General features: G+C 45.6%; 1 protein-coding gene across 3 annotated transcripts in view; it reads right to left on the bottom strand.

The window, feature by feature from the left end:
* CLIC5 (chloride intracellular channel 5) overlaps nucleotides 1–26,542 on the bottom strand; it is a 167,912-nt gene that overhangs the window by 38,203 nt on the left and 103,167 nt on the right. For all 3 annotated transcript variants that reach the window (XM_034991359.1, XM_034991358.1, XM_034991360.1), the window contains 3 exons: nucleotides 12,387–12,496; nucleotides 8,689–8,814; nucleotides 1,417–1,523 (listed from right to left, as the gene is read on the bottom strand). In XM_034991359.1, the coding sequence (XP_034847250.1) occupies nucleotides 1,417–1,523; nucleotides 8,689–8,814; nucleotides 12,387–12,496 (343 nt within the window). The remainder of the gene's footprint in view (nucleotides 1–1,416; nucleotides 1,524–8,688; nucleotides 8,815–12,386; nucleotides 12,497–26,542) is intronic.

Below are 26,542 nucleotides of genomic sequence, written 5' to 3' on the forward strand. Positions count from 1 at the left end.
GGCATTTTCCCACCTCCCGCCATGACCTCCTCCCTTTATGCGAAGCCCACTGACTCTCCCTTAACCTTCATGAGCCAGTTGAAACCCCCTCAGAGCAGCTTTCTCAAAGGCCCTGAGGTAAATTCTTCCTGCTCTGAACATCCCTGAACACCTTTTGCTTCCCCTTTCACACGGCAGCTAATCAGCTCCTCAGACTCCCTTGACGAAGCCATCATTTCTCTCTTTTCTTGCTGTTTGACTTTTTGCCAATTTAAGCCTTTTCTCCTGTACCAGCCAGATCTTCAAGACTGGGGAAGTATCTTTTTCTAGTTATTGTAGAATCTAGTCTGTGCCCCTTATAATCCAGGCCCCCAATAACTGTTACCAAAATATTTACTTTCCACTGCACCGACTCTGTTCCTGCCAAAACATCTTCCCTTTCGCTTCACGATGGCTGCCCTTTCCGGTCACCTTGTCCAAAAAGATGCCTTTCTCCTCTGAGCTCCTGGAGCGTCTAACATATCCCACCTTGTGTGGGTCCATTGTGTGTTCATCTGATGGTCATTTGTTCACTCATTTATTCACAAAGATTCGTGAAGTCCTTGCTCTGCTTGGCTCTGTGCTGGGCTCCAGGCTCCTGCCCATAAGGCTGTCTCACTCTCCCACTGGGAGGCAAGCAAACTTGCTCATCCTTCTTCTTTTTCCTCCTAGGGTCTAACACAGTTCTTCAAGTGTTACACATACTCAATTGGATGGTTCTATTCAAATTGCTTTGTCTAATTCTTAAAGGAAAGGCCAAATGAGGTACTTAAAGTGCTAGGAGCTTAAATGAGGCGCTGAGACCCCTCTGAAAAGGCCTCACAGGAGAACTAGTCTTGGGCTCTGTAGCCACGGCCAGATGGAGGAGGAAACAGGTTTTGAGCTGTGCCTTCCCCAGTACCCTCTGCACTTGCAGTAGGGGGAGGAAGCAGAGGGCTGGGTTCCACCTGCAGCATTCACCAACATGGTGACTGTGCTGTCCCCCCATGACCTCTGCACGACTCCTTGAGAAGGCTTGCAGGGACCAGAAGGAAGCTGGAATATGTGGTTCCAGGCAGGGCCTCCCAAGAACCCAGGCAGGGTTGTGAATTTGGGACAAATGGCCAGCGGTATGGCCGAGGCAGGAAACTTCTGGGCAGACCATCACGCTGTTCAGTAAGGCAGGCTCAGAACACAAAGTGTCTCCCTCCCTCCAAATTCAGCACAAAGGCCCCTGGCTTTTTCTCTTGCACTGGACGAAAAGAAGGATCGACACGCCCTCCCTGTGTCACGGGGGACACGGGTGTGGGCAAACAGTGAACAGCACTGGTTCCAGGCGCTTCTGGGACCCGAGTACCTGAGACGTCCTGGGTAATGGGCACAACTGCCAAGAGCTGTGGGTGCAAGTGGGTCACTCACCAGCATTGTTCTGCGGCTTTGTGTTTTTGATGTAGGCCGAGAACTTGGAGAAGATGTCGATGCCGGCCGCGTTGGATTCCCGGTGTTTCGCAGCCAGTTTGGGGTACCTGGAATGGAAGGCATGGTGTTCTCGAATCAGTGAGAACGTGGAGCTCCTTTAAGGGAGAGACTATGCCCAACACGATGTGCAACATCCCCCTTTCCAGTTTGATCTGCAAATCTTTTGGCGGGGGGATCTTACGCCCAGCCTATAGGGAGAATGGGCACTCTCTGTCCCAGTTCACTGACAGAGAAAACAGAGGTCAGCGAGCTGAGGAGAGCTGCCTGCGAGGGACACAATCTGTGGGTGGGGAACCAGAAGGCCCCTCAGAGGGCCCGAGTCTCATCTGAGACCACCATACAGTGCTACACCAAGGAAAGGGCTAATCAAAATTCTGGAGGAGCTTGCCTCTACATCGAGTGTGGTCCCTGACAGTTCCCCAACCCACATTAAAATAACGATCCACTGCCAGGTCTGTGATGATAATCCTCACTGTACAGAACGAATTCTAGAAGCCAGGAGATAGTAGGCACCTTGCCATTGAGGCTATTAAGCCTTTTCTCAAAAGAAAGGGTACCCTTGGGTGCCTGGGTGGCTCAGTTGGTTAAGCGGCTGCCTTCGGCTCAGGTCATGATCCCAGAGTCCTGGGATCGAGCCCCACATCGGGCTCCCTGCTCGGCGGGAGGCCTGCTTCTCCCTCTCCCACTCCCCCTGCTTGTGTTCCTGCTCTCGCTGTCTCTGTCTCTGTCAAATAAATAAATAAAATCTTAAAAAAAAAAAAGAAAGGGTACCCTTGGTCCTCTTCTGAAATATCCTTCACACGCTTCTTATTCATGTGCAGTAATAGTGGAATCTACCGGGCTCTAACCGCAGGACGAGCGTTGCTGATTACTTTATTTCCAGGCTTGGAGCTAGATTTGCGATGATCCAGCCTCTCACCTTGGCACAGTCTTTCATTTGAAGCCAGAAGAATATAAGAGGCAGACCGGAGTTAGGACTAGTTTCTATTGGCTCTAAAACTGAATGAGATAAGCTTGCTTGTGTGGGAATCCATGGCTTTGACCCCCTTAGCACGATTAAATTTTCTAGAAATGTTATTTCACAAACATTTTATGTGTATGGCCAGGCAGGGTGGAATGAGACGGGGGACAGTTGCTTACTTATCATCATTACCAATTATGTGGACCTTTGTGATCTCTGGGTGAATAGTTGTCTACTGCCCACTGTTTGATTGCTTTATGTTAAAAAGAAAAATACTTTTTAAATTTCCTTTAATGTTGTAAATAATGTGAACCAAAAAGTCTTTAAAAATTATTTGTTTTCTTTCTTCCCTTCCTTCCTTCTTTCTTTCCTTCTCTCTTTCTCTCTCTCTCTTGCTGCTCCTTGATTGGCCCATTAGCTAGCTAGGACTGTCCACTCCTGGGCCATGCTAAGTGACTGTTTAATTTCAGATACTGCCATCGGAAGAGTCCTCAGAAAGTCGTGGGGTCCAGCCCTCTGCCATCAGGCAGATACAGAGGCATTCTGGTCTTCACTCTACAGGGAAGATAGCTAGAGACCAGAAAGGTAGAAGGGTTCTTTAAGGACCCACAGCTAATAAATCGTTGGGGGACTGTGAGAACCCGGCCCTCAGTGTTCTTCCTGTTCCATCACGCCACTTCTCTGATATCTGCAAAAGCTAACTTGCACTGAGTGCCTGCTACGGGCCAGGCACTGTGCTAGCCCCTTTATACGTATCCATCATTTATTCTTCACAGTTCTATTGGTACTCTGATTGGGCTCATTTCCCACGTGAGAAAAAAGAGGCCCAGAGAAGTTAAGCAATTTGCCTATGGTCACATGGATAAGGGGCAAAGCCAGGACTCCAACCTAGGCAGCTTCACTCTGGAAGCCCAGCTCTCCAGTTCGGTGTCTTCTGGCCTCTCCTGGACTCTGCTATTTACCCTTAAAGCCCCAAAGCCCTCCCTCCAGCTCAGCTGAACACCATGAATGCACTTTCTCCATCCGCCTGCAGAGGGCGCTCTGCACAGGTTCAGCACACACATCTTCTTGAGTATACTGGGAATTATCAGATTCATCTGCCGTCAGCGAGGCACCAGGCAAGTTCCTGCAGGATGCTAGGTAATCCAAGACCATGGCAATTTAGGATCATCCTTCCTTATTTTGGCCTTTGCACACAGAATCTGGCAGGCTCTCAGAACTGATTGCCTTAAATTATTATTAATAAATACCAAGTGCTCTTTGTTCTTGCTTGATAAGGTAAAAAGAGAGGGCCTAGAAAATGCATTTTCAGTAGACTGTTTGTTTGGGTTTGTTGTTTTGTTTTGCTTTATGCCATCATTTGACCAGACTTGCAATAATCTGACCATTTCTTCACCATCAGTGTGGGCCCATCATGAGTAGATAGAACCAAATCTAAAATGGACAACACAGGGCCATGTGTTCAGGGAAACCAGGCTAGTGCTGGCCTGTTTTCTAAGCACTATGATTTCCTGAGACTTTATTGTACAGCTTAATGTCCCATTTGAAGTTTGTCTTTGTGGGAAATGTGTATCCAACTATTAATCTCACTGATTTCGGTAACTAGACTTGAGGAGGCTATTATACTGGGATGTTAAGGGCATTCATGTTCACTCCATATTTATACCATATTTTGTATATGCAAATAAGTGGGCTACAGAGTACATTCTGTTTCTCTAGAAGGCTAAGAAATAGTGTCTCATTCATAGAAACATCTTTGAAGTAAGACGGTGATGTGGTCTGATGACAATCAAAGAGATGGTGAATTTTTTGAACTCAGGAGTTAGTGAACTACAGCCCATGGGCCAAGTTCAGCTCAATATCTGTTTATATACCTCCCATGAACTAAGAATAGTTTTTATAACATTATTAAATGACTGAAAAAAATCAAAAGGAGGGTAGTATTTTGGGATCTGTGAAAATAATATGAAATCCCTATTTCAGTATTCATACATTTAATTGGAACACAGCCATGTCCATTCATGTAGGTGTTGTATATGGCTGCTTGCACTCTCACGGCAGCAGAGCCGTGGCACAGACTCTACAGCCCCCAAAGCCAAAAAGACTTACTATCTAGCCCCTTGCAGAGAAGTTTGTGGACCCCTGCTCTACCTGATGACAATTTCTCTCCGTTCTATTTTTAAGATATCTTATTGCAAAAGCATTCATCTTAAACATGCACTTAAGCTTCACTCTGGGATGCAAAACAGTTGGCCTCTCATAAAAAAAAAATTTTGTAAATAGTAGTAAAATTATATATTATATATATACATATATATGTGTATATATATATGTGTGTATATATATATATGTGTGTGTATATATACATATATATATATATATATATATATATATATATATATATATGCAGATGGAAGTGCTCTGACTGGCTCAGGGCCCCCACTGACTTCTCACTGACTAGCCACAGGCCACCATGCCACTGAACACAAGGGGCCCACGCAATAAAACCAGCATGCATTAAGCATCCACCATGGCCAGGTCCTGTCCCTGGGGTTGGGGATACACTGGAGAAAGAGACACAATTCTCCTGCCCTGATGGAAGGGCCTTTGCCGATCCTAGGGGCTCCCTGGCAGCTTGAATGTTGACCTTCCTTTTTCTAATGAGCTGAAAAGTTCTCTCCCTTTTCCTTTATTCCTGCTTCTTCATCTCACCAAACCCTCACTTGAAAAGCAGGTTAATGCTTCTGACTCTTCTGATCCTTGGCTGTGTGCTTGCTTGTCTTGTCTCTGCTAATTAAGCAAATGATCCTTAGAGGTAGACAGGGTCTGGATTAGTCATTAAGAGACATCCCTTGGGATCTGCGGTTTTAAGACGAAAGTCCTTATGATTAAATCTGGAAGACAGTCACAAAAAAGGTAGTGACTTCTCTTTCTAATGCTTCAAGGTGCCACTTCATGAGCTTTTTACTTGATGTTCGGCACTAGGCCAAATAGTATTATCTTCTATGATAGTCCCACAAGATCAACATTACAATCATTATTTTACAGATGTGAGAATTAAAGATTAAATATCCATGTACTTCTCTGCATTTCCCAGCTTCTGCTTCTCAGTTAGATTGGGGTCATGCGGCTGGATTTTGGCCAATAGGATGAGAGGGGACGTGATGTAACCACTCACAGCCCCGGCCCTTAAAAACATTTGGTACGAACCTTCTTACTTTTTCTCTGCTGAAGGAGCCTTCGGGGTCACATATTCCAAAGGCTACAATACGGAAGAGGGCCATACTGCCCACTTAGACTTTGCCAGAGTGAGGAATAAACTGTATTCTGCTAAGCTACTGAGATTCTGTGGCTAATTTATGTGGCACAACCTCGTGGAGTGGATTAGAATGCAAGCCATTCTGACCCCAAAGTCCATCTTCTCAGCCACCACTTGATCCTGTCCTTGGTACCAAGGCTACTTCTCTACTTCCCGGAGGATGAGAAGAATTCCTGTTTTTCTCTATTGTGAGATATCTATAAACACTTCTCAAAATAATGAATCCAAAGCATCTTCCAATTCTGGCAATGTTCAGGACCCCGTTTGTCCTCAGTACGTACTTGCTAGTTGACTGACTACTTGCTGGGCTGTGATCCATTATCAGTTTGCCCTCCTGGCTTCTTCTCACACCATCTATGCACAAGGGGTATTTTAAAAAATAACCAGCTCTGGGAAAGGGCTTTGAGACCCTCATGGGATCACAGAGCTTCTGCTGAAAAGCATCTTCGGGACTACACAGTTCTAGCCCCTCGTGAGGAAATGGGAGAGAAGCTGGCCCAAGGCCATCCTGCAAACACGATAGAAAGGTGGCCAGAGTCTGCTCTCCTGCCTCTCAGTTCTGGATCCTCTGAACTCTGGCCATTCTGTGGAGGTGAAAGTTGAGGCCCGGCATGCCTCGACAGTAATCACCAGGCTTATCCCAGTGCTTCCCTGTTGAGTGTTAACTGGGCCAGTCTCAGGAAAGAAATGGAAGTTAGTCTCATTTAGAAACTACTTGAGACTTCCTGAATTTCTTTTGACACCAAATGCTTTGTGGGACCAAATGTGATTTAAAAAAAAAAAAAAAAAAGGAGTGTTTGCATGTGGTTTTTTTTCTTTTAAAAAGTAAAGCTAAGGGGAAAAAGGCTACCACAATTTCTTGGCTCTCTGGCAGCTTTTACAAACAGTGGTGTGATGAGAAACACGTGGCAGAACAGCGTTAGGTGAACAGTTCTGGGGGTTTTGCTGCCCCCTAGAGAACCAGAAGGTCAAGCTGGGCTCCTCCAGGGGCCTCGGCTTTGGGCCACAGAGGCCTCGCTGCTCGAATCAGTGGCCAGCTACCCGGGGCTGGTGGCTTGTTGTGGGCAGAATAGCGGGTCTCCCTTTGTGGGGCCAAGACACTGGCTTGGGGGCATTTACTAGAAGGTAATGATGGCCTCCGCCCCAGTGTGATCCATACAAAGTCATCTAACGGGCATTCCTGAGGACTCTAGGAGAGAAGGCCTCAGGCCCCAGGGGGCTCAGCCCAGCCCTGCATACCTCCACCTACTGGCCTGGCAAAGGACCGGGTGGTTGTGCTCCCCACCACTCCCGTTTCGTGTTCCCCACTGGCCTAGACGGAAGTGGTCACTCCTGAGCTCGAGTATTGCTTCTCAAAGGAAAACAGCTTTCCCCTGGACAGTCCCTTCTGGGGCTCCCATGCACAGGTCTAAACTCTGTTCAGTTATTGCAAACAGCATTTATTTTCTCGTGTGGGATCTCAAACCAGCACCAGCAATGAGGCTGAGTCCCAGGGTGGAGGGATGGCACCGGAGCCCTCTCAGGACCCTTTCAGCAAAGTGGCTGGCTGGTGTCCTGTTTGGAGATGCTGTGGCTTCTGGTGGTGGCTGAGATGGGGGTTATGGCTGATTTAATCAATACACTCATTTAAAGTCTATACTCAGCTGCTTCCAGTGGGCTCGAGGCAGCTTTCCACTCTCAGTGTGAAAATAAACTGTCCTAAGGTGGATGACCAAGAATAGTTTTTAGGAAGAATGTATAGATATTAAGGCTTAATCAGAGCACCAATTGGGAATTTTAACTTAACAGTCACTTGTTAGATGTGTGACCTTGAGCAAGTGACTCAACCTCTCGATACCTCAGTTTCCCCAGCTGCAAAATGAGGCTAGGTAACACCTATCTCCTAGGGCACTTGGTGAAGGCTATAAAATTATTGATAAATAAATACAACTTCAAAGTAAATGCAAGATGGTGGTTTCCAGTGGTCCAATCCCACTTATTTTAGGTGCTGGGTAGATACTGAGTCCTTCTTACCTCTCTGCCCCCAGTTCACTGTCACTGCCTTAAATCAGCCACCTTGCCTGTCTTCCATGGACCATCATCAAGTGGCTCCTCCTAATTGATTTCTCCACCTCTGGCTTTTCCATCTTTTGCCCTCCTCATCTTCCCACCCCCCGAAGTAAGCCTGAAAACTGACTCTAAATACTTTTACTTCAAACTTTTCAGTGGCTGTCCTACAGGATGGAGTCCATGTGAGCCTTACTTATATGAAATCTTTTTCTAGTTAAAACAAAACAGTGTGGTTGTTTTAGTCCCTGATTATAATAGAGTATAAGGAACAAGTCTAGTTTCCAGTAACTTTCAGAATTCACCTTCCTTCCCTTTACTCCGGTTTTCCTTCAGGGGCAGCTGGTCCACCCGAGAGCCTACAGCCCTCTAGTCTCTTCCCCATCCCCAACCCCCCCAGGGCCCAGTTAAGAAAAGGAGTCAGTCTTCACATCTTTGATTATGGGCTTTGACCAGATATAGTCAGATTTGTGACTCCTGTTTATACTTGGGTGTGGTTTTAAGTCATGGGTTACCTCTCTCCTGGCTTACTCTCATTTTGTCAGCCTTCCAGTTCTCGTTCTAAAATAGGGGAGACTTTGCCCTCGTTTAGGGGTCTTTCAGGCAGAGTGAACTGGGGAGGACTCATGGAGGGGAATGGAGGGGTGGCACACTTCTCGGTGTTCTGTTGAGGAGGCAGATCCTGTTCATAGGGGTGTCCACTCTTGGAGTTGGACTTGGTGGAGTGGTTTTGAGATTGGCAACTCTCTGGGCTTGAGAAGAGGGCCCTACGCTCTGGATTGATGAGGCTCCTTTGGAAATCTGCCTCCTCGAAGCTAATGGTGCTTCTCTAATTCCAACACGGACCCACCCCTGCCATTAGCTTCAGAAATAAGCAGCTCATTACTTTTCAGGAGCCAAAGTCTCCTCCAGGAATTCCTCGATCTTATTGACGTCCGTCTTCACATCCCCGTTGAAGGTCAAGAAGGGCGGATGGGTGCCTGGGGCAAGGTTGTGCAGGTCGGCAGGCTTTCTGTAGAAGAGATCGAGATTCAGGAGGTGGCTTACACCAGGACACCTCAACTTCAGGGGAATCTGCAACTTGTGAATTAGACACCCTGGGCTGTCCAGCACTCCTGTCCATCAAACAGACTTATGGTGGGGGCACCTAGAACAGGGGAGGTTGGAGAAAGTTCTGAAGGGATGTGGTGTGACACAGGAAGTCTGTCCTGTGGAAGTCATGAGAATAAGTCAAGATGAAGGAGTTGAGTCCTAGTGAAAAAGCAGAGTATGGCAGGTGGCTGTCGAGATGAGCACCAAGATTTTAATACCCAGGGCAGAGGTTGGGCTTTGTTTTCAAAAGGTCCTTCGCCACTTAGCTTAACAAAAATGCATTCTACAGGATGCCAGCCTTTAAAAAGTCAGAATTCAATCATACATTTATACTAAGAGATACCTTCTGCATTGTTAAGAGAATGTGCAGCAGGAGAGAGAGTGGCCTTGTGCTCGCCACGGCCCCAATCATGCCCAAGGGCGTGCTTCCATGTTTCCACCAGCTGGTGGAAATGCAAGAGCACAGTTGGAGCAAAGTGAGAGAAGGAAGGTTGGCGGATGGGGGGCATGAGGGGTGGGGGGCAGTGCCAAAGGAAACAGTAAGGAAGAGGAAGACTAAGAATGCCCACGTCCCTGAGCCGGGCTGGAACAGCAGATTCACCCCAAATGCTCTCGCAGAGAATGCAACACTTGTGGGAGTTGGGAGTGGAAAACACTGGATGGAGCAACCAAAGAAAAAGTAAACAAGGGGTAGAGGAGTCTGTAATGAAACAAATTCCTGGCATAATCAGTTTGGGAGGGGAAGGGAAGAATTTCAATCACGGTGCTCACTCCCATATCGCTCCCCAAACACACATTCTCTCCAGCTACATTGTGTGGTACTTGGAACTCCTGAGACAGCTGGGACCAAGAGTGGTTTTAAGATCTCATCTACTTGGTCCCTTTGTTGACTTGGTGTGCGTTCCCTCCTTTGGACAATTAGAGGACATTCTTTACCTTCTCCTCCTGTTTTTCAGAGCTGACACAAGGCAGAAATGCATGGGGTTCTCAGCAGGGAGGGGAAATCTACACTCATTGTATTTTTCAGCCATTACCTCTCTGTGGCTTAAAGAAACAGAAATTATTTTTTTTCCCTCTGTGACTCGAGAGAACAATGGCCTCTGGAGTGTGCTGGCATCCCTGGGGGGTACCGCCTACGGTTGGTGCTCCGCTGGACTCGGCCAACGGGACACTGGTCAGCTGCGGGCCTCTCTCTTTATGGACCCTCTTCGGCATTTATGGCTGAAATTACACAATTCGCATTTAATTCCATATTGCCAGGTCTAATTTATGGACTATTTCATCTCTGTTGGTCCTCTTTCCCTGACTGTATCGCCACCTCCGTGAGGGAAGGGATGAAGCTACAAATAGTCAGCATGTTGTGCTGGCTGTGAGCCAGGCACAGTCCTGAACGTAAATGCTTCCCGTGGCCTGCCTCGTGGCATCCTCACAGTTCCTCTGCGAACAAGGCAGTGCTTGCGTACCCATCATACAGACGAGGGAACCGAGGCTCAGACAAACGAAGGACCTTGTTCAAGGTCACTCGGCCAACAAATGGTGGTGCCAGGATAAGAAATTAATATTCTTAGAAATTGCTAAACTTCATCGTATCATATGCTTGTTTTTTTAAAGATTTTTACTTACTTATTTGTCAGCGAGAGAGAGAGAGAGCACAGGCAGAGGGAATGGTAGGCAGAGGGAGAAGCAGGCTCCCTGCTGAGCAGGGAGCCCGATGCGGGGCTCAATCCCAAGACCCCGTGATCATGACCTGAGCCAAAGGCAGACATTTAACTGACTGAGCCACTCAGGCGTCCCCATAGTATCATATGTTTTAAAAAGTCCTTAACTCTTTATTATATATATATATGTCTTCTTTCTTTGTTTTTGTTTCTTTCCTTTTCTGTCCTTTTTAAAAATTTATTTATTTATTTATTTATTTATTTATTTATTTATTTATTTATTGCAGTAAGAAAGTTTCCTTATCTATTGAACTGGAGTTGGGATATTGCCTGGCCTGCCTCAACGGGCATCGGTAGGGTCAGATAACAGATATGAAGGAGCAATATAAGCATCTGAGGAATGCTGAGGTGGCTTCCCTTCCCATTCTGATCCCCAGGCAAACGTACTTGCAGATGATAATCCAGGGGAGGGAGGCTGAAGCTGCTGCGCCTGGGGACTGGGCACAGTCTGTCCATTCAGGAAGGCAGGAGAGCGTCTGTGAGGCAGAGGAAGCATCCTAGCCAGGGGCTGGCAGCTAAAGGGGATGGGGCGAGAGGTAGTCCAGCCAGACAGAGGCGGCTAGGTCAGGGCGAGAAGCATTGGGAGACAATGTTGGGAAAGCTGAAGATCTGGCAAAGAGCTACAGACGGGTTTATTCCATAGGCAACGGGAAGTATCAGAAGGTTTTTTGAGTGGGGGAGTCACATGATTAAAGAACTATTTTAGGAAGAGTAACCTTAGGATAATATAGAGGATGGATCAGAGAGAGAGAGAGAGAACCTGGAAGGAAGATGTCCAGTTGGAAGAACAAAGAGACAGTCTGAGGGCAGTGGTGGGACCCGAACCCAGTGTGGGCTTTGGGAACGGAGGAGAGGGCTCGGAGGTGAGCTGTAGCACAGTGGGACAATGCCCTGCCTTTGGCAACTGGTTGACAAGGGGAATGGCAAGAAAAGGGAGCTGGAAATTCTCCAGTGCTTAGAAAATGGAAGAACCCAGGAATCCAGGAGGGGAGCCCAACTCAAAGGAGAAATGACAGATATAATTTTTGACATCGAGATTTTAAAGTGATAATAGAAAACGCAAGTGGAATTCTCTCTAGAGATTTCTAGATGGTAGAATCCCGGGTATAGAATAATTTACATAAAGGCGATGTGAAGAATTTATGCTAAACTCACCAGGGAAGAAGCTATAGGCAGATGATAGAGGCTCAGGGAGTGAGCCTTGAGCTACTCTGCATTGAAAGGCCAGGCAGAAGACAGGAGGCAGGATACGAGCCTGAAATGAGTGGCTCTTGATAGTGAATGATGCCTGGTATTTTTAACAACCATTAAAAGTGCACGAGGAACTCTCCATCCCCAGCCTATAATCCAGAACTCTCACACTAAGGAATTCTAAAAATGAGAGCAACGCAAGGGAAAATGGTCAGATGCCAACGCCCTGGAAACTCAGACTCTTACACCTGAAGTCCTGGTAGAGTCCCCCAGGATGGTACCGCTGGAATGGCTGACTCCTGGATTTTAAGATATGCATGTCCACCTCTGGGCCACTCTCAGTTGCATATCCAATATCCACTCCTTCCCCCTTTCTTGCTACTCAAACCTTGTTAATCTGGGCAGAGAAATGCTCAGTCCCAGTGCCTCTCTTGTAATCAGGGATGGGCCCTGAGACACCGTCTGGCCAATGTGGTAAGAGCAGGAGGCTTCTGGAAGCCACAGGCAGGCTTCCGCCCTCCCTCCTGGAAAGTTCTCTGTTTGTGCAGCCAAACACATCCCTCCTTAATACAGCACTGTTTACCTTTTCAGATCCACAGTGGTGACATTGAACACAACGCCTTTCAGCCAGAGGATCATAAAGAGACGCTGAGAGAAGGGGCAGTTGCCAATGCTTTCCCCATCGATTCCAGCCTAAAAGGAAGAGAAAGAACCAGAGTCCTAAATCAGCATGTGCATATTGCCAAGAAGGAATATACGCCCAATGAAGAACTGACTAAAGCCATGACCCAGCCTAACTCCAAAGGCAGCTGCCCTATCTTATTGTCGTCTTCCTCATGTCTATTCAGGGCAATGCTTGGCACACGGTAAGGACTCAATAAATAGGTGCTGGACTGAATCTGGGTTCCCAGCATGACGATTATGTAGTCAAAACTTTCCGAAACCAGAGGACCCCAGCATCTCAGGGTAAAGGGAGACTTTCAACATCACATAGTCTAACATAAATGATGTTGGATCACCAACTTCTATACCCCCAAGTAATCACCTAGTTTATACTTAAATATCTTCACGAACCAGTAGTTTATATCTCTCGAAGCAGTCCATTCTGAGGGTAGTTCTAACAATTAGAAATGCTTTTCTTTGGCTATACCCAGGCAAACTACGTTCCTCTCTAGTTAACTCTGTTCTACCCTTTGGTCTTTGCTCCATGATATATCATGAGTGCAAATACCTCAGACTTTGACCCCATCTCTCTATAACTAGACAGCAGACTCAAGATTTTAATCAACAGCCCCCTTAGTTCTGACCAGTACTTGACCTTCAATGTCAATAAGCCATCATTTGTCGGGCGCCTGGGTGGCTCAGTTGGTTAAGCGACTGCCTTCGGCTCAGGTCATGATCTTGGAGTCCCTGGATCGAGTCCCGCATCGGGCTCCCTGCTCGGCAGGGAGTCTGCTTCTCCCTCTGACCCTCTCCCCTCTCATGTGCTCTCTTTCTCATTCTCTCTCTCTCAAATAAATAAATAAATAAAATCTTTTAAAAAAAAATAAGCCATCATTTGTTAAACTATCCTTTTACTCGATAAATGCAAATTCACTTTCAATTATGTACAAGGCACTGGAAAAAATCACACAGGGGATTCAAAAGTGCATTTAGTCAAGGAGCTTGTGGCCTTCTGTGGGGTTGGCTGGCGGGTAGGGCAGGAACACATATATAACAATAACAGATAGCCCTAGTGAGTGCTTGCATACTTCTGTTCACTAGATTTCCCTTTCTCGGGACCGTTCTCAAAATAGTGTGGCATTTTTGTTTTTGTTTTTGTTTTATCATCTGAAAGGCAAGTCTAGCTTTACTTCTGAGTGGGCTGCAGAGACATGAATTTTATAAGGAATTCATTCTCAGCAAATGCATGAACAAACAAAAATGTTGGGAAACTGATCTCTGTACACTTACTTCCACGGAGTGGTTTGTGGGCCCCTGACATGGTACTTAGAGGGAGAAATCACCCTTTCACTCTAGTTCGCTGGTGGCTCCCCTGGAAACCGTGGCCCCATCAGGTGGCTGGAGTGCCTTCCTCCAACGGACAGGGGTCCAGGGGAGTGAAGGCTCCCGGGCTTCCTGGCAAAGCTGCAAACAACCCAAACAACATCCTGGAATGGGGGCTTATTAAGATTTTTTTTTAAAAGAAGGAGAAAAAAAATGCACTCCCAAAATGCAACACAGTATTTTCCCCTTTGAGGTTTGTTTTGCTGTGGCATCTCATACATGAGAGCCTAATTGTGTGCTTATTTCTACCTTGCAAATTGCTCCCAGCAGAGGCTCAGGTTTATCACGGAAAACTGGCGCCTTTGACGGTGTTGGTTGTAGGTAATTGCTATGAAATTACAGTTATTTTACCTCTCTCTTAACTACGCCAAAAGCCCCATCCTTACTCAGGTCTCGCTTTTTCTTGGTGCTGGAGACAGACGCACTCCTGAGTAGCTGAGACACCATGGGCTCCGTTATACAAAATCTGAAATGTGGGAGGCCACATCGTGGGCACCACACCTACCCACAGAGCTAAAGTTACCGAGAAAGCCACACTCAGACGGGCAACTATTAATTAAATGATAGCTTGGTGCTCACTGGAGTTCATGATGTTGGCTCCCTAAGAGCTTCCCAAGAAGCACTCACTCCACAGGCATCTGGTTCCTGGTCCTTTAAGACATCCTGACAAAGGAACTGTTCCCCAGGGCCCATTATAAGCGACATGGAAAGAATTAAAAAACAACCAAAAGCCACATCCACATACTGTCCCCTATTTTACCTCTGGTAGGGGCAGTGGGAGGGTGATGATAAGGGAATTGAAGGAGGAACCAGTAAAATATTGGAATTCTTATTAACTGGATAGAAAATTCATATAATAACAACAACTAATGTCTACATTGTCAGGCACTGTTCAAAATACTTCACGTATATTAACTCATTTATTCCTCATGTAGTGGGATAGTATCTCCCTTTTGCAAGATGTGGAAACTGAGGCACAGAGAGAGGAGATAAGCAGCCTAAGGGTCCCTGGCTTGAACACAGGCGATCTGGCTCCAGATCCTGCCGTCATGCCCAGAGTCCACCTGAAGCCCCAAACAGGTAACCTGGGGCCACAGGTCGCAGAGCTGAAGGTGACAGTGCTGGGATTGCTGAAGGTGACACTGCTGGGATTGTATGCACACACCGCACCCTTCCATCTGTTTGCACAGGTGCAGAGAATGCTGATTTTCACAGCTCCCCACATTTTCCCTATTGCCATAAATCATGCTAGGCCCAGTAAACTATGCTCTGTCATAAATCATGATGCTACCCAGTAAAAAAAAAATTGCCAAAGGAGCCATAGAATTAACACGTAAGGATTCTCAGCTTCCTCTTTCTTTTTCCTTCTTTTTTTTTTCCTCTTTTCTCTTTTCTTCTCTTTTCTTGTGGTAAGAACATTTAACCCGAGGCCTCCCCCCTTAGACATCCTGAGTGGACCCTATGTTGCTATTGACCACAGGCACAGTGTGGTACAGCAGAGCTCTAGAGCTGATTCTCCTGGCTTCCCTGAAACTTCATTCCCACCGAATAGCAGCTCCTCGTCGCCCCTCCCCCCAGCCCTGGAAACCACTATTCTACTCTTTGATTCTTTGAGGTTGACAATTTTAGTGACCTCATATGAATGAAATCGGGCAATATTTGTCTTTCTGTGATTGGCTGAACTCATCTAGCATCATGTCCTCGAGGTTTACCCATGGTGTGGCATTTTCGGAACTTCCTTCCATGTTAAGGCTGAAGAGTATTCCACTGTGTGTATACACCACAGTTAGCTTCTTTATCCATTCACCTGTCCCTGGACACGTAGGCTCCTCCCACCTCTTGCCTTTCGCGAACAGTGCTGCACTGAAGGAAGTGCCAATATCTCTTCAAGATCCTGATTTCAGTTATTTTGGATAAATACTCAGAAGTGAGATTGCTGGATCATAAGGTAGTTCTATTTTTAGGTTTTTGAGGAACCTCCACACTGTTCTCCCCAGCGTCTACTCCAATTGCCTTCCCACCAACAGTGCACACAGGTCCCAATTTCTCTGCATCCCCAGCAATGCTTGTTGACCTTGGGCTTCATGATGATAGCCATCCTGACAGGTGTGAGGTGGTATCTAATTGTGGTTTTGATCTGCATTTCCCTGATGGTATCTAATTGTGGTTTTGATCTGCATTTCCCTGATTTGAGATTTTTTCATAAACCTGTTGGCTATTTACGTCTCCTTTGGAGAAATGTCTATTCAAGTCCTTGGCCCATTTTTTAATCAGGGTATTCTTTTTTTTTTTTTTTTTTAACTACTGAGTTGTTCAGCTTCTTCTTTCCTCCTTCACAACTCACCAGTTATGTGGCCCCGAGAAGCCCTTTGTTAAACTCATGGATTAAATGAAGAGAGCTCGTGGCAACCACTCAAAACCCCAACAGAGGATGGCCAGGTGAGGCTCGACGGGACCCCAGGCCCTGAAAAGTGTGAGAGAAAATGTGAGGGATGGTGAAGAGGCTGTGAACAGTGAGGATTGAGGGTAAGCACACAAGCAGTGTACTAGGTTAAATAATGCCTCCCAAATACACCGAATTCATGTCTTTCCAGAACCTGTAAGGGTGCCTTCATCTGGGTCTCTGCAGAGGTAATCAAGTTAAGATGAGGTCATACTGGATTAAGGTAGGCCCTAAATATGACTGATGTCCTCATAAGAAGAGAGCAATTTGGACACAGACCTGCAGGAGAGAAGCTCTTGTGAAGATAGAGGTAGAAATTGGAGTCCTCCCTCTACAAGCCAAGGAACACCAATGATCACCAGAAACACCAGAAGCTAGAAGAGATGAGGAAGAGAAGCCTTCCCTAGAGCCTCTGGAGAGAGCATGGCCTTGCTGACACCTCGATGTCCAACTTCTAACCTCCAGAATAAATTTCTGTGTGTGGGAAAAACCACCCAGTTTAGGGCGATTTGTTATGACAGCCCTCGGAAACGAATGCAAGCCAGAAAGTGTCCGAAGGAGCACGCTGGCAAACTTCCCAAGTTCACAGTTCTGCTTTGCCACAGGCCTTAGCGCCCATGCCCAAAATTGCCAGCCAACTGTGACCCCAAAGTACTTGCCCTTTCCTAGATATAGTAAGTGTATTTACTCTGTTATACCCTACCATACTATATCATATGCTATCGATATGATACAACTTATATAACATACAATATTGTGTATGAAAATAATAGCATAAGAGAATTATATAGGTTGTATGAATATACCTTACATTACATGCCAGGTAAGTCATATCCTATACTATGACATACTGTCTTTCATGTAGTCTCTCCCTCTAAATGGGAAGCTTGGGTACCCCCTACACACAGGCCGCTTTTTATTTACTTTGCCCTCAGCATCAACAAGCACTGGTGCCTGCAACCTAGTTGGTACCCGTTCCTGTTCGAGCAGATGCATGTTGAGGGGAGGATGGCTATCGCTCCCTATCTACGGCTTGAGTGTCTCAAAACTGTGATGTTGGCACTCTGAAGAGTGTCCTGGGGAAGAAGTTTGGGTTGTATAACACCCTATAGCTGGAGATCATGGATCTAGACCCATCTCTGCCTCTGACTCACTGTGTGACCTTGAGTAGGATTGAAGTCACCTTCCTCTTTTGGCCTCTACCACCGCACTTATAAATTCCCACAATTTTGTGAGTTCAAGTGACTGATGGAGATTTAAGACAGCAATCCTCAAACATTTTGGTCTCAGAACTCTTATGTACTTTTAAAGATCGTTGAGAATCCCAAAGAACTTTTTGTATCTACTGTATTATAAATGAAAGCTAAAAAATATTTTAAATCTTTATTTACTTATTCATTTAAATACAATAATAGCAATGATAATAAATATATTGTATGTTAACATAAATAACACTCTAGGGGCGCCTGGGTGGTTCAGTCAGTTAAGCGTCTGCCTTCGGCTCAGGTCATGATCCTGGAGTCCTGGGATCGAGTCCCGCATCGGGCTCCCTGCTCAGTGGGGAGTCTGCTTCTCCCTCTGATCCTCCCCTTCTCATGCTCTCTGTCTCCCATTCTCTCTCTCAGATAAAAAAAAAAAAAAAAAAATCTTAAAAATAACACTCTAAAATAAAGGAAGTATATTTTTTTAAGAAAAGAAATTGAGTGAGAAGAGTGGCATTGTTTTATATTTTTGCAAAACCTTTAATGTCTGACTTAATAAAAGCTGGTTTCTGCATTCAATCTTTTGCTTTTTGGTTGAAGTATAAAAAGAAAATCTGGCCTCACTCAGATATGTAGTCGGAAAAGGAAGGATTAATTTAATAGCTTTTTCAGGTAATCGTGGGTATTTTTCTTTAATACCATACCGAAACTCAAGTGGTAGTTTCTTAAAACCTAGTTGGTAGGTGGAATTTGAAACCCTGTCAGCGAAGTTCTTCTGTTCCCCTAAAACCCACTCATCTATCTCACACTATGAATGGGTAATTCACCCATGAATGATTTTTTTAACATCACAAATTCGTCATTTGGAAAACAGCATTTCACTGAGTTATGCAGCTCTCCCAAATGCTGACACATGTCATCGTACAATGTCAAAATATTTCATTCAGTAACATCACCACTGAGCTCATCAGAGAAATTTAAGAGATGCTGTCCAGTGCATAGGGGCGGGTATCTCTTTCCCAATATCCTAATTTTCTCTTGAAAGCTTGTATTTGATCATAGGCAATAAATACTGTCCATGGTTAGCCTTGAGATGACAAGCTCATTTCATGGATTTTCCGGAAAATGTCTGGCCAATACCAAGCCTGAGAAGCCATAGTTGGTCTGCCACCTGCTCTTTCAAGTAACAACCCTGCTTGGGCTCACCACTCGGACAGCCGTTGTACTTCGGAATGCGGCCCAACTGCTTTACGTGCACTTCCCATTTCATCAGCCAGGATGCTTAAAAGACATGTACCCAAGGGTTGAGGTTTTATTACATTATATACTTTTTTACTGCTTCATCAAGGACATTCAGAAACGAGACTGGCTTCTTTTTTTTTCTGCACGCACGTGACTCCTAGTCCTGTTTGTACCACTGCCTTGATTTGTGCTAAAACACCAGCAGCCTTACTCATGAAATTTCAACCCTAGGGAGAAATTATATTCCTTTGAAAAGAGTTGTGACCTCCCAGAATTCCTGAAAGGGTCTCGGGGACCCCAAGAGGTCATGAACGACATTTGAGAACTGCTGATTTAAGACACCCCGCGAAAGGACCAGGTACATAGAGCTTGGCCTTCAGACAAGCAGCAGCTGATTCATTGTCCAAAAGTGGCTTGCAGGCACCAACGTCTGGAAGAGGGAAGAATTTTTCAGAGAGGAACCAAGAAAGAATGGCGGGAAATGGACAGATGAAATTTAAGCTTGACAGATCTGTGTCGTTTATCAATTTATTGTCTCTCAGCTCCGAATGCACGCTGTAGGAAATGTTCTGTGAGAATAGGGGGAAGTTCCTTTCAGCATTTCTAAAGTGAGCGTGAAGTGTCTTCTTTCTCAGGAGAGAGCACTGGAGGGACACTGCAGGAGGAAGAGTCTCTTCTGCTGTCCCTGGTGTGGGCTGGGGGTCAGCCATGTGGGTGTGAAGACAGCCAGCAGAGCCTGTCCCAGCCCCAGCCCAGAATGTGACCCCTCTCGCACCTGGCAGCCACAGCCTGGTGAGAACCATTCTGTAGCCCTCTTTTTTTTTTTTTTTCTTTTAAAGATTTTATTTATTTATTTGACAGAGAGAGAGACACAGCGAGAGAGGGAACACAAGCAGGGGGAGTGGGAGAGGGAGAAGCAGGCTTCCCGCCGAGCAGGGAGCCCGATGCAGGGCTCGATCCCAGGACCCTGGGATCATGACCTGAGCCGAAGGCAGACGCTTAACGACTGAGCCACCCAGGCGCCCCTTTTCTGTAGCCCTCTTGACACAGAAGCCAAAGCCCCCATGTAGCCCGCACACAGCATGCCTCTGGTCAGGGTGTCCACACAGATGTGATGCCTACTTTGCAAGCCTCACGCGGCCTGAAGGCCTCCTGCTTCTGCTAACAGCTGGTTCCCTCTTAGGCCTATGACACCATTGCTGACCACCTGCTCCGCACCTGAGCTCTGGACAGTAGCCTATTGCTTGCCCAAACAACTCCAGACCAGCTCTGGCCTGGCCAAACCAGTGAGGTTCTCTGCTTTTTGCTGGGCTGACCGTAACTTCTCCGGTGAGATTTGAACCCCTCCATTGGCCATTCTCCTACAGCTCCAGAATTCTCATATATGTTATGGTCACTCTTCTATCATGGTTAATACTTTATGTTAAACTTCCCCTGTTTAAACCACTCTGTGGTTTCTTGATTGGGCCCCAGAGTACTACAGATGTTTAAAATGTTTAAAATGATATTTCAAAATGCAAGATTTTTAGGCTCTTTGATTCATTCATTTATTATTTTTTTTTTTTTGAAGATTTTATTCATTTATTTGACAGGGAGAGAGAGAGAGACCACAAGCAGCGGGAGCGGCAGGCAGAGGGAGAAGCAGGCTCCCCACTGAGCAGGGAGCCCAACACGGGGTTCGTTCCCAGGACCCTGGGATTATGACCTGAGCCGAAGGCAGACGCGCAACAGACTGAGTCACCCAGGCGCCCCTGTTTGATTCATTTAACAACCTAGCAAGGATAAATTCTAGATGAAGTACTAGAAGACAGAAACTCCAGTTCTCTCCAGAAAGTTAATTTATGGCACATTTCAACTTTTTGTCGCTTTGGTCCATGAAAACTCTCCCCAAAGACTCAAGTGATCAGGCAATTTTTTCAAGTTTAGAAATAAAAATTCTACAATAATGGAGCTAGGACTGAACTCAAGGATGATATGGTCTAGCGCTTTCATTTTACTCGTCAGAAAACAAGCCCAGACAGGTTAAACAACTTGCCTATGTTTGCACAGCCTGGTCCCATGACAGAATCGGGGATATAGTTCTAATTTCTGATTTGTAGCTTTCTGCCATGCTAGGCTGGTTGTTATCTTATGGGAAAGAGCGTCAAAGTGACAAAGGTCATGGGAAGAGAACTTTCTTTGGATATAAAATGACACATCTATAGAGCACGAAACTGATTCCCATTATATGAAAAAGGAAGAATTTTTCTTTATAATGACAATATTTGGATGGAGCCGCCCATTTTTTCCTTATTAGTGCGTCTTCCTTATTATGACTATTTTTTAAATACCAAATGGTCTGTAATAATTTGGTTGGTAAGCCTTCTGTTAGCATGGATAGGACTTGGTGGCTTGTGGTCCACTTGAGGTCAGGGAGCTCTACCCTTGAAGAAACAACAGCTCTTTTCTCAGCGGCCACATAAGGCTTCACTCACTGGGGTCACTCAGGCATTTTTCATTCAATGAACAGGTAACGAGGCTTCAGACACTGTCAGCATTTACGTAAAGTAGATTATAAAGGCTGAATCAGCACTCTGTGGGTGGCTGTTTGTGCAGTGTAACATGAAGAATTCCAAGTGTAACAGGAAGAATTCCAAGGCAGGGTTCTCTAGAAAGAGGACCAACAGAATGTGGGGTGCCTGGGTGGCAGAGTCGTCAGTTAAGCGTCTGCCTTTGGCTCAGGTCATGATCCCGGGGTCCTGGGATCGAGACCCACATCGGGCTCCTGGCTCAGCGGGGAGTCTGCTTCCTCCTCTCTCTCTACCTCTCCCCCCACTCAAGCTCTCTCACTCACTCTCTCTCTCTCTAAAAAGAAAAAAAGAACCAACAGGATGTGTGAATGTGGGAGTGGGTACATGCAAAGATAGATAGATAGATAGATAGATAGATAGATAGATAGATAGATAGATAGATATAGATAATTATTTTAAGGGATTGGCTCACATGACTGTAGAGGCTTGGTAAGTCCATAGTAGGTCATTAGGTTGGAGACTCAGGGAAGAACTGCAGGTCAAGTCCAAAGGAAGTCTGCTGATAGAATTCCCTCTTCCTCACAGGGGGTCAGTCTTTCTATTATGGCATTCATCTAATTGAATGAAGCCCACACACATTATAGAAGGTAATCTGCTTTACTCAAAGTCTATTAATTTAAATGTTAGTCTCACCCAAAAGATACCTATAGCGCGGAAATATCTAGAACAATGTTTGATTAAATATCTGACCACCAGAGCCCAGCCAAGTTAACACAAAAAATTAAACATCACACCAGGTAAATTTAAAAGTATTAGCTGAGACACGTAACCCATCAATGCAGTGTCTGTCATCAACACCTTAGCTCACCAGGTGGTTTTATAAACACCTCAATAGTTATGTAAATATCCCCTCCCAAAGGCACCTGCGGTGCCATACCCAGAAGTCCACTGTGGTCAGTGTCTGACTAAGAGAGCAGGGTCCAGTGGTGCCTTTGACCCTGAGTAGTTAGGGCTCTGGTCTGATAGTGGCTTTGGCCCAAGGACGCCTACAACTTGTTGTGCTGCGTATATGGCTGTGCTTGAGGCCTCTTGGGAGTGTCCTTCAGCCTCCCCTGAGCTCTATGTCAATCTGCACTGAGCCTGTATTCACCTCCTGTTCCTCCACACACTCTCTAAGAGCTGCCCTTTCCCACCCAACACCAATGCTCCTTCTCCCAACCCTTCTTTCCACTCCTACGTGGCTTTTTATTTCTATTCTTTCATGTCCACACTGTTTGAATAAATGAATGGGTCTCTTTTAAACCTCTTGCCAGTCTGGCTTCTACCTCATGCTTCTTTTAAAATCATTCTCTTTCAATCACTTTCTGGGCCTAAGCAATTCTTTTTTTTTTTTTTTTTTTTCCTTTCTTTGTAACTTACTCCTACTTGACTTTTCTCTTGTAGTTAGAACTTTCAATTATCCTTTCTTCTTAAAACTCAGGTTTCTGCAGCCTCCCTGTCACCTGGCCCCTCCCGGCTGCTGGGCTGGCTTCATCGGCCGACAATCTGTGTGGATGCATGAGGTCCGGGGCTCAGAAGGGCCCACACTTGGCTTAATGCTCTGCTGTTGCTGTTGGCCCTGCATTTGACCCTTCTGTTCCTTGGCTGACATCCTCCTCTGCCTGACCTTTACCCCCTCAGCTAGCCGCTCTCCCCCTCCATGCTTGATGCCCTCTGGAGCACTCCTCTACTCCCAAGAACATGATTATCCTCCCTAAGTCAGCAGTAACACTGGCTCTTAGACCTAGAACATGATATTCAACCCCTGAGCTTAAAACAATAAAAGAAGGAAAAGGAAAGAGAAAGAAGAAAAGAGAACATGTGGAAATGCTACAGGAGTTGCTTATCTCCATTCTGCCTCCCAGCCTCTCTCACTTCCTTCTACATTATTCTAGACTTTGCCTCATGTCAATCAAATAGTTTGCCAGTTACTAGACACCTGAGGTTTCCTTATTAGTAAAAGTCAGATAGTATTCTTTATTAATATTTTCTTTTTTTTTTTTTGAAGATTTTATTTATTTATTTGACAGAGAGAGACACAGTGAGAGAGGGAACACAAGCAGGGGGAGTTGGAGAGGGAGAAGCAGACTCCCTGCTGAGCAGGGAGCGCGATGCGGGGCTCGATCCCAGGACCCTGGGATCATGACCTGAGCCGAAGGCAGACGCTTAATGACTGAGTCACCCAGGCGCCCCGTTATTAATATTTTCAATACCAAATGATCTCCCTTTCTAATAAGATAGTTGAGAAGTCTTCCATTAGCATGAGTGCGACTTGGTGATTTGTTTTATTTATTTATGTATTTTATTTTATGAAACCCTGGGAACCCAAGAGGTGTTCAAGAAATATAGAGTTGATGTTCCTGGTATGTCTTGCATGTTACTCTACAGTGCGTCGGGAGTCAGAATGACTCTCCTATCACAAACCTGCACCAAGCCCCAGGAGGCCCTAACATCCAAACCTCTGCCTCTAAGTTAGGCTCTTCCTGATCCACTGGCCCCAGGTATAATAGTTAACAACTAAATTCCATTGCTCTAGAAGGAGGCTTGTGTTCTTGACTTCACAGAGTTCTGTAGTACAGTATAAAGGGCAGGGTGTAGAGTCACGCAGACGTGGGTTCAAATTCCAGCCTTGATATCAAGCAGCTGTATGTGGCAGGTTTTATTTCCCAAAATGATTACAGCCTTATTTCCAGTTCCATATACGGTCTAGACGTGGAGTCTACATTTGCCTTCTTCTTGAAAACGGGTGGGCCTTTATGGCTGCCTCGATGAGTAGTAGAATGTCGAGTGTATGACTTCTGAGACCAGGTCATAAACAGTGATACAGATTGGGCCTGGCACGCTCTCTCTCCTTTGGGATGCCTGTCATGAGGAATCCACAGCACAAGAAGCGGCATTGTGCAGTGTCGCAAGTGACAGTCCCAACTGAGTGCTCGGCTGACAGGTGGCATCACCCACCAGACGCGTGAATGAGTGCAACTTCAGATGATGCCAGTCCCCAGCCGTCGAGCTGTCCCAGATAACACCTAGTGAAGTAAAATGAGTTATCCCCACAAAGCCCTGACCAAAGTGTAAGTTCATGAGCAAAATTAATGTCTTCATCATTTAAAGCCACTAAGTTTTGGGGTGGTATGTTACCCTGCAGGTAACACACACACACACACACACACACACACTTAACCTTACATTCTTTATCTGCAAATTGGGGGCAGAAATATTCACCTCACAGGGTTGTTACACAACTGAGTGGTAGTAGGTATAAAACACATGATGTTCACTTTATAAACTTACAGCTGTAGTCGTTATGACCACAGAAGACAAAAATTTAGGAAGAGCTAATTAAACATCCCTGTTTGTGAAATGCTATGCCTTGGTAAAGAGTCAGTAGACCTCTCTTCAATGGCACAAAAATTCAACAATACCTTGGTGCTCAGGGCTTTGTGTGCGAAGCAATCCATTCAGTAGAGAAAGCAAACACAGGAAGAATGATGGGCGCTGTCCACTGGCTGAAAAAGCGTCCCTAAATGAGGGCAGTGTCACACTGACTATGAGGGAGACAGGGAAAGGGATGCATGTTGGGTGAGCTGTAGGTACAATCATAGGTGCATGCATGTCTGCTCTCTATAAGGGCACCGAGTCCCTGTGCCGAGCTATATTCTTCAACCACTGTTTTCAAGTGGCTCAGGTGCCAAAGACGAGAACTCAAGGAAGAGAGATGGATGAAGGTGAGGGTCAGGTTGTGGCAGATTCCTGGCGATTTTCTACTGAAGCCCAGTAGAAACCTGTTGTGTCCCCTCATTATCCGGAAACCTTTGCTACAAATATTTATGGGATCATCATGCTGTTCTTTTAGGCATGACTGTGGCTCTCAGTGCTTGAATCAGGAAAGCTAGAAGCTGGAATTCTCCCACATCAGAAATGTACCAAAGGATAGGAGACCAAAGAGCGATACAAATCTACAGCCTCAAATAAACAGAACTCCTTGTAAACAGAACTCCTTGGGGCACCTGAGTGGCTCAGTCGGTTAAGCGTCTGCCTTTGGCTCAGGTCATGATCCCGGGGTCCTGGGATAGCCCCACGTCAGGCTCCCCACTCAGCGGGGAGTCTGCTTCTCCCTCTGTGTTCTCTGTCTCTCTCATTCTCTCTCTCAAGTAAATAAATAAAATCTTTAAAAAAAAAATAAACAGAACTCCTTCCCACATGGGTTTCATTTGAAGAAGATGTCTTCTCACTTAAGCCTGCCCCAGAGAATACCAGTCCTAATGGAGAAAACATGCTTTCCACTTAATGAGGCAACTGTCAAAAGTGTTGCTTTCCTCCCCTGAACTATTTTTTTACTATTATTATTCGAGATGCTAGAGAAACTAGTTCCAGCTTTCAATCATGATTCCATTTTTCCTACATTCACAGAATGAACCTACAAATCCTGTAATCTTCATTATCAGACAAGGGCATCTTGACATTGAACTCTGCTTCTCCCACAAACATTGGTGTTTGGGATCCTGTGATAGCAAAGATCCCTCAATTACTACTCGTCCCACCCTCTGCTTTTGTTGTCTGACTGTGGAGTTTGAGATATAGCATCTTAACATCACAAGCTGGTCTGGAAAGACTTTAGAGAACTGACAAAATCTGCCATCCAGCCTCTCACTGGGCTCAGTCACTCTCATCTACCCCAAACTCCCAAATATGACAAATGAAAAGCTTATGCTACTAACATCAAATCTGAGTCATGAGATTTATTAAATAGGTTCGCTTAAACTGGGACCCTCGGGAAAATTTTTTTGCAAAATTACTATTCTATAATATATCAGTGAAGTAGGTTTATAGAACTTGAGAAGTCTAATATTCATTTAAAAATGCCATGCCCAGGGCCCGCTCTCAGATATTCTGACTTAATTAACCTGGAGTAGGGCTCAGACCTTTTTTTTTTTCCCCCCTCAAAACTCTCGAAAGGATTCCAATGTTCGACCAGGCCTGGCCACCTCTTGACCTGGTGGTGCTCAAGGTTAGGGATATATAACAGAATCACCTAACGGTTGTGTTAAACAAGAAAATGGACAAAAGAGGTCCCCAGGCCCACTCCAAACACACAGAGTCAGAGTCTCAGGGAGATTCCAGGTGCCCTCCTTACTCGTTTTATTCCCTATTTCCTGGTACGCCTGTCCTGGAGACACCTTCAGATCATGGCCCGCCTTCTCCCACCCCACTTCTACCACTGTTCCCCCCACTGTCAGTCCTTGCATAGGCCCTGAAA

Source organism: Mirounga leonina, unplaced genomic scaffold, assembly GCF_011800145.1.
Source record: "Mirounga leonina isolate KUSES-001 unplaced genomic scaffold, KU_Mleo_1.0 Mir_53, whole genome shotgun sequence".
In the NCBI taxonomy this organism is placed as follows: Eukaryota; Metazoa; Chordata; class Mammalia; order Carnivora; family Phocidae; genus Mirounga; species Mirounga leonina.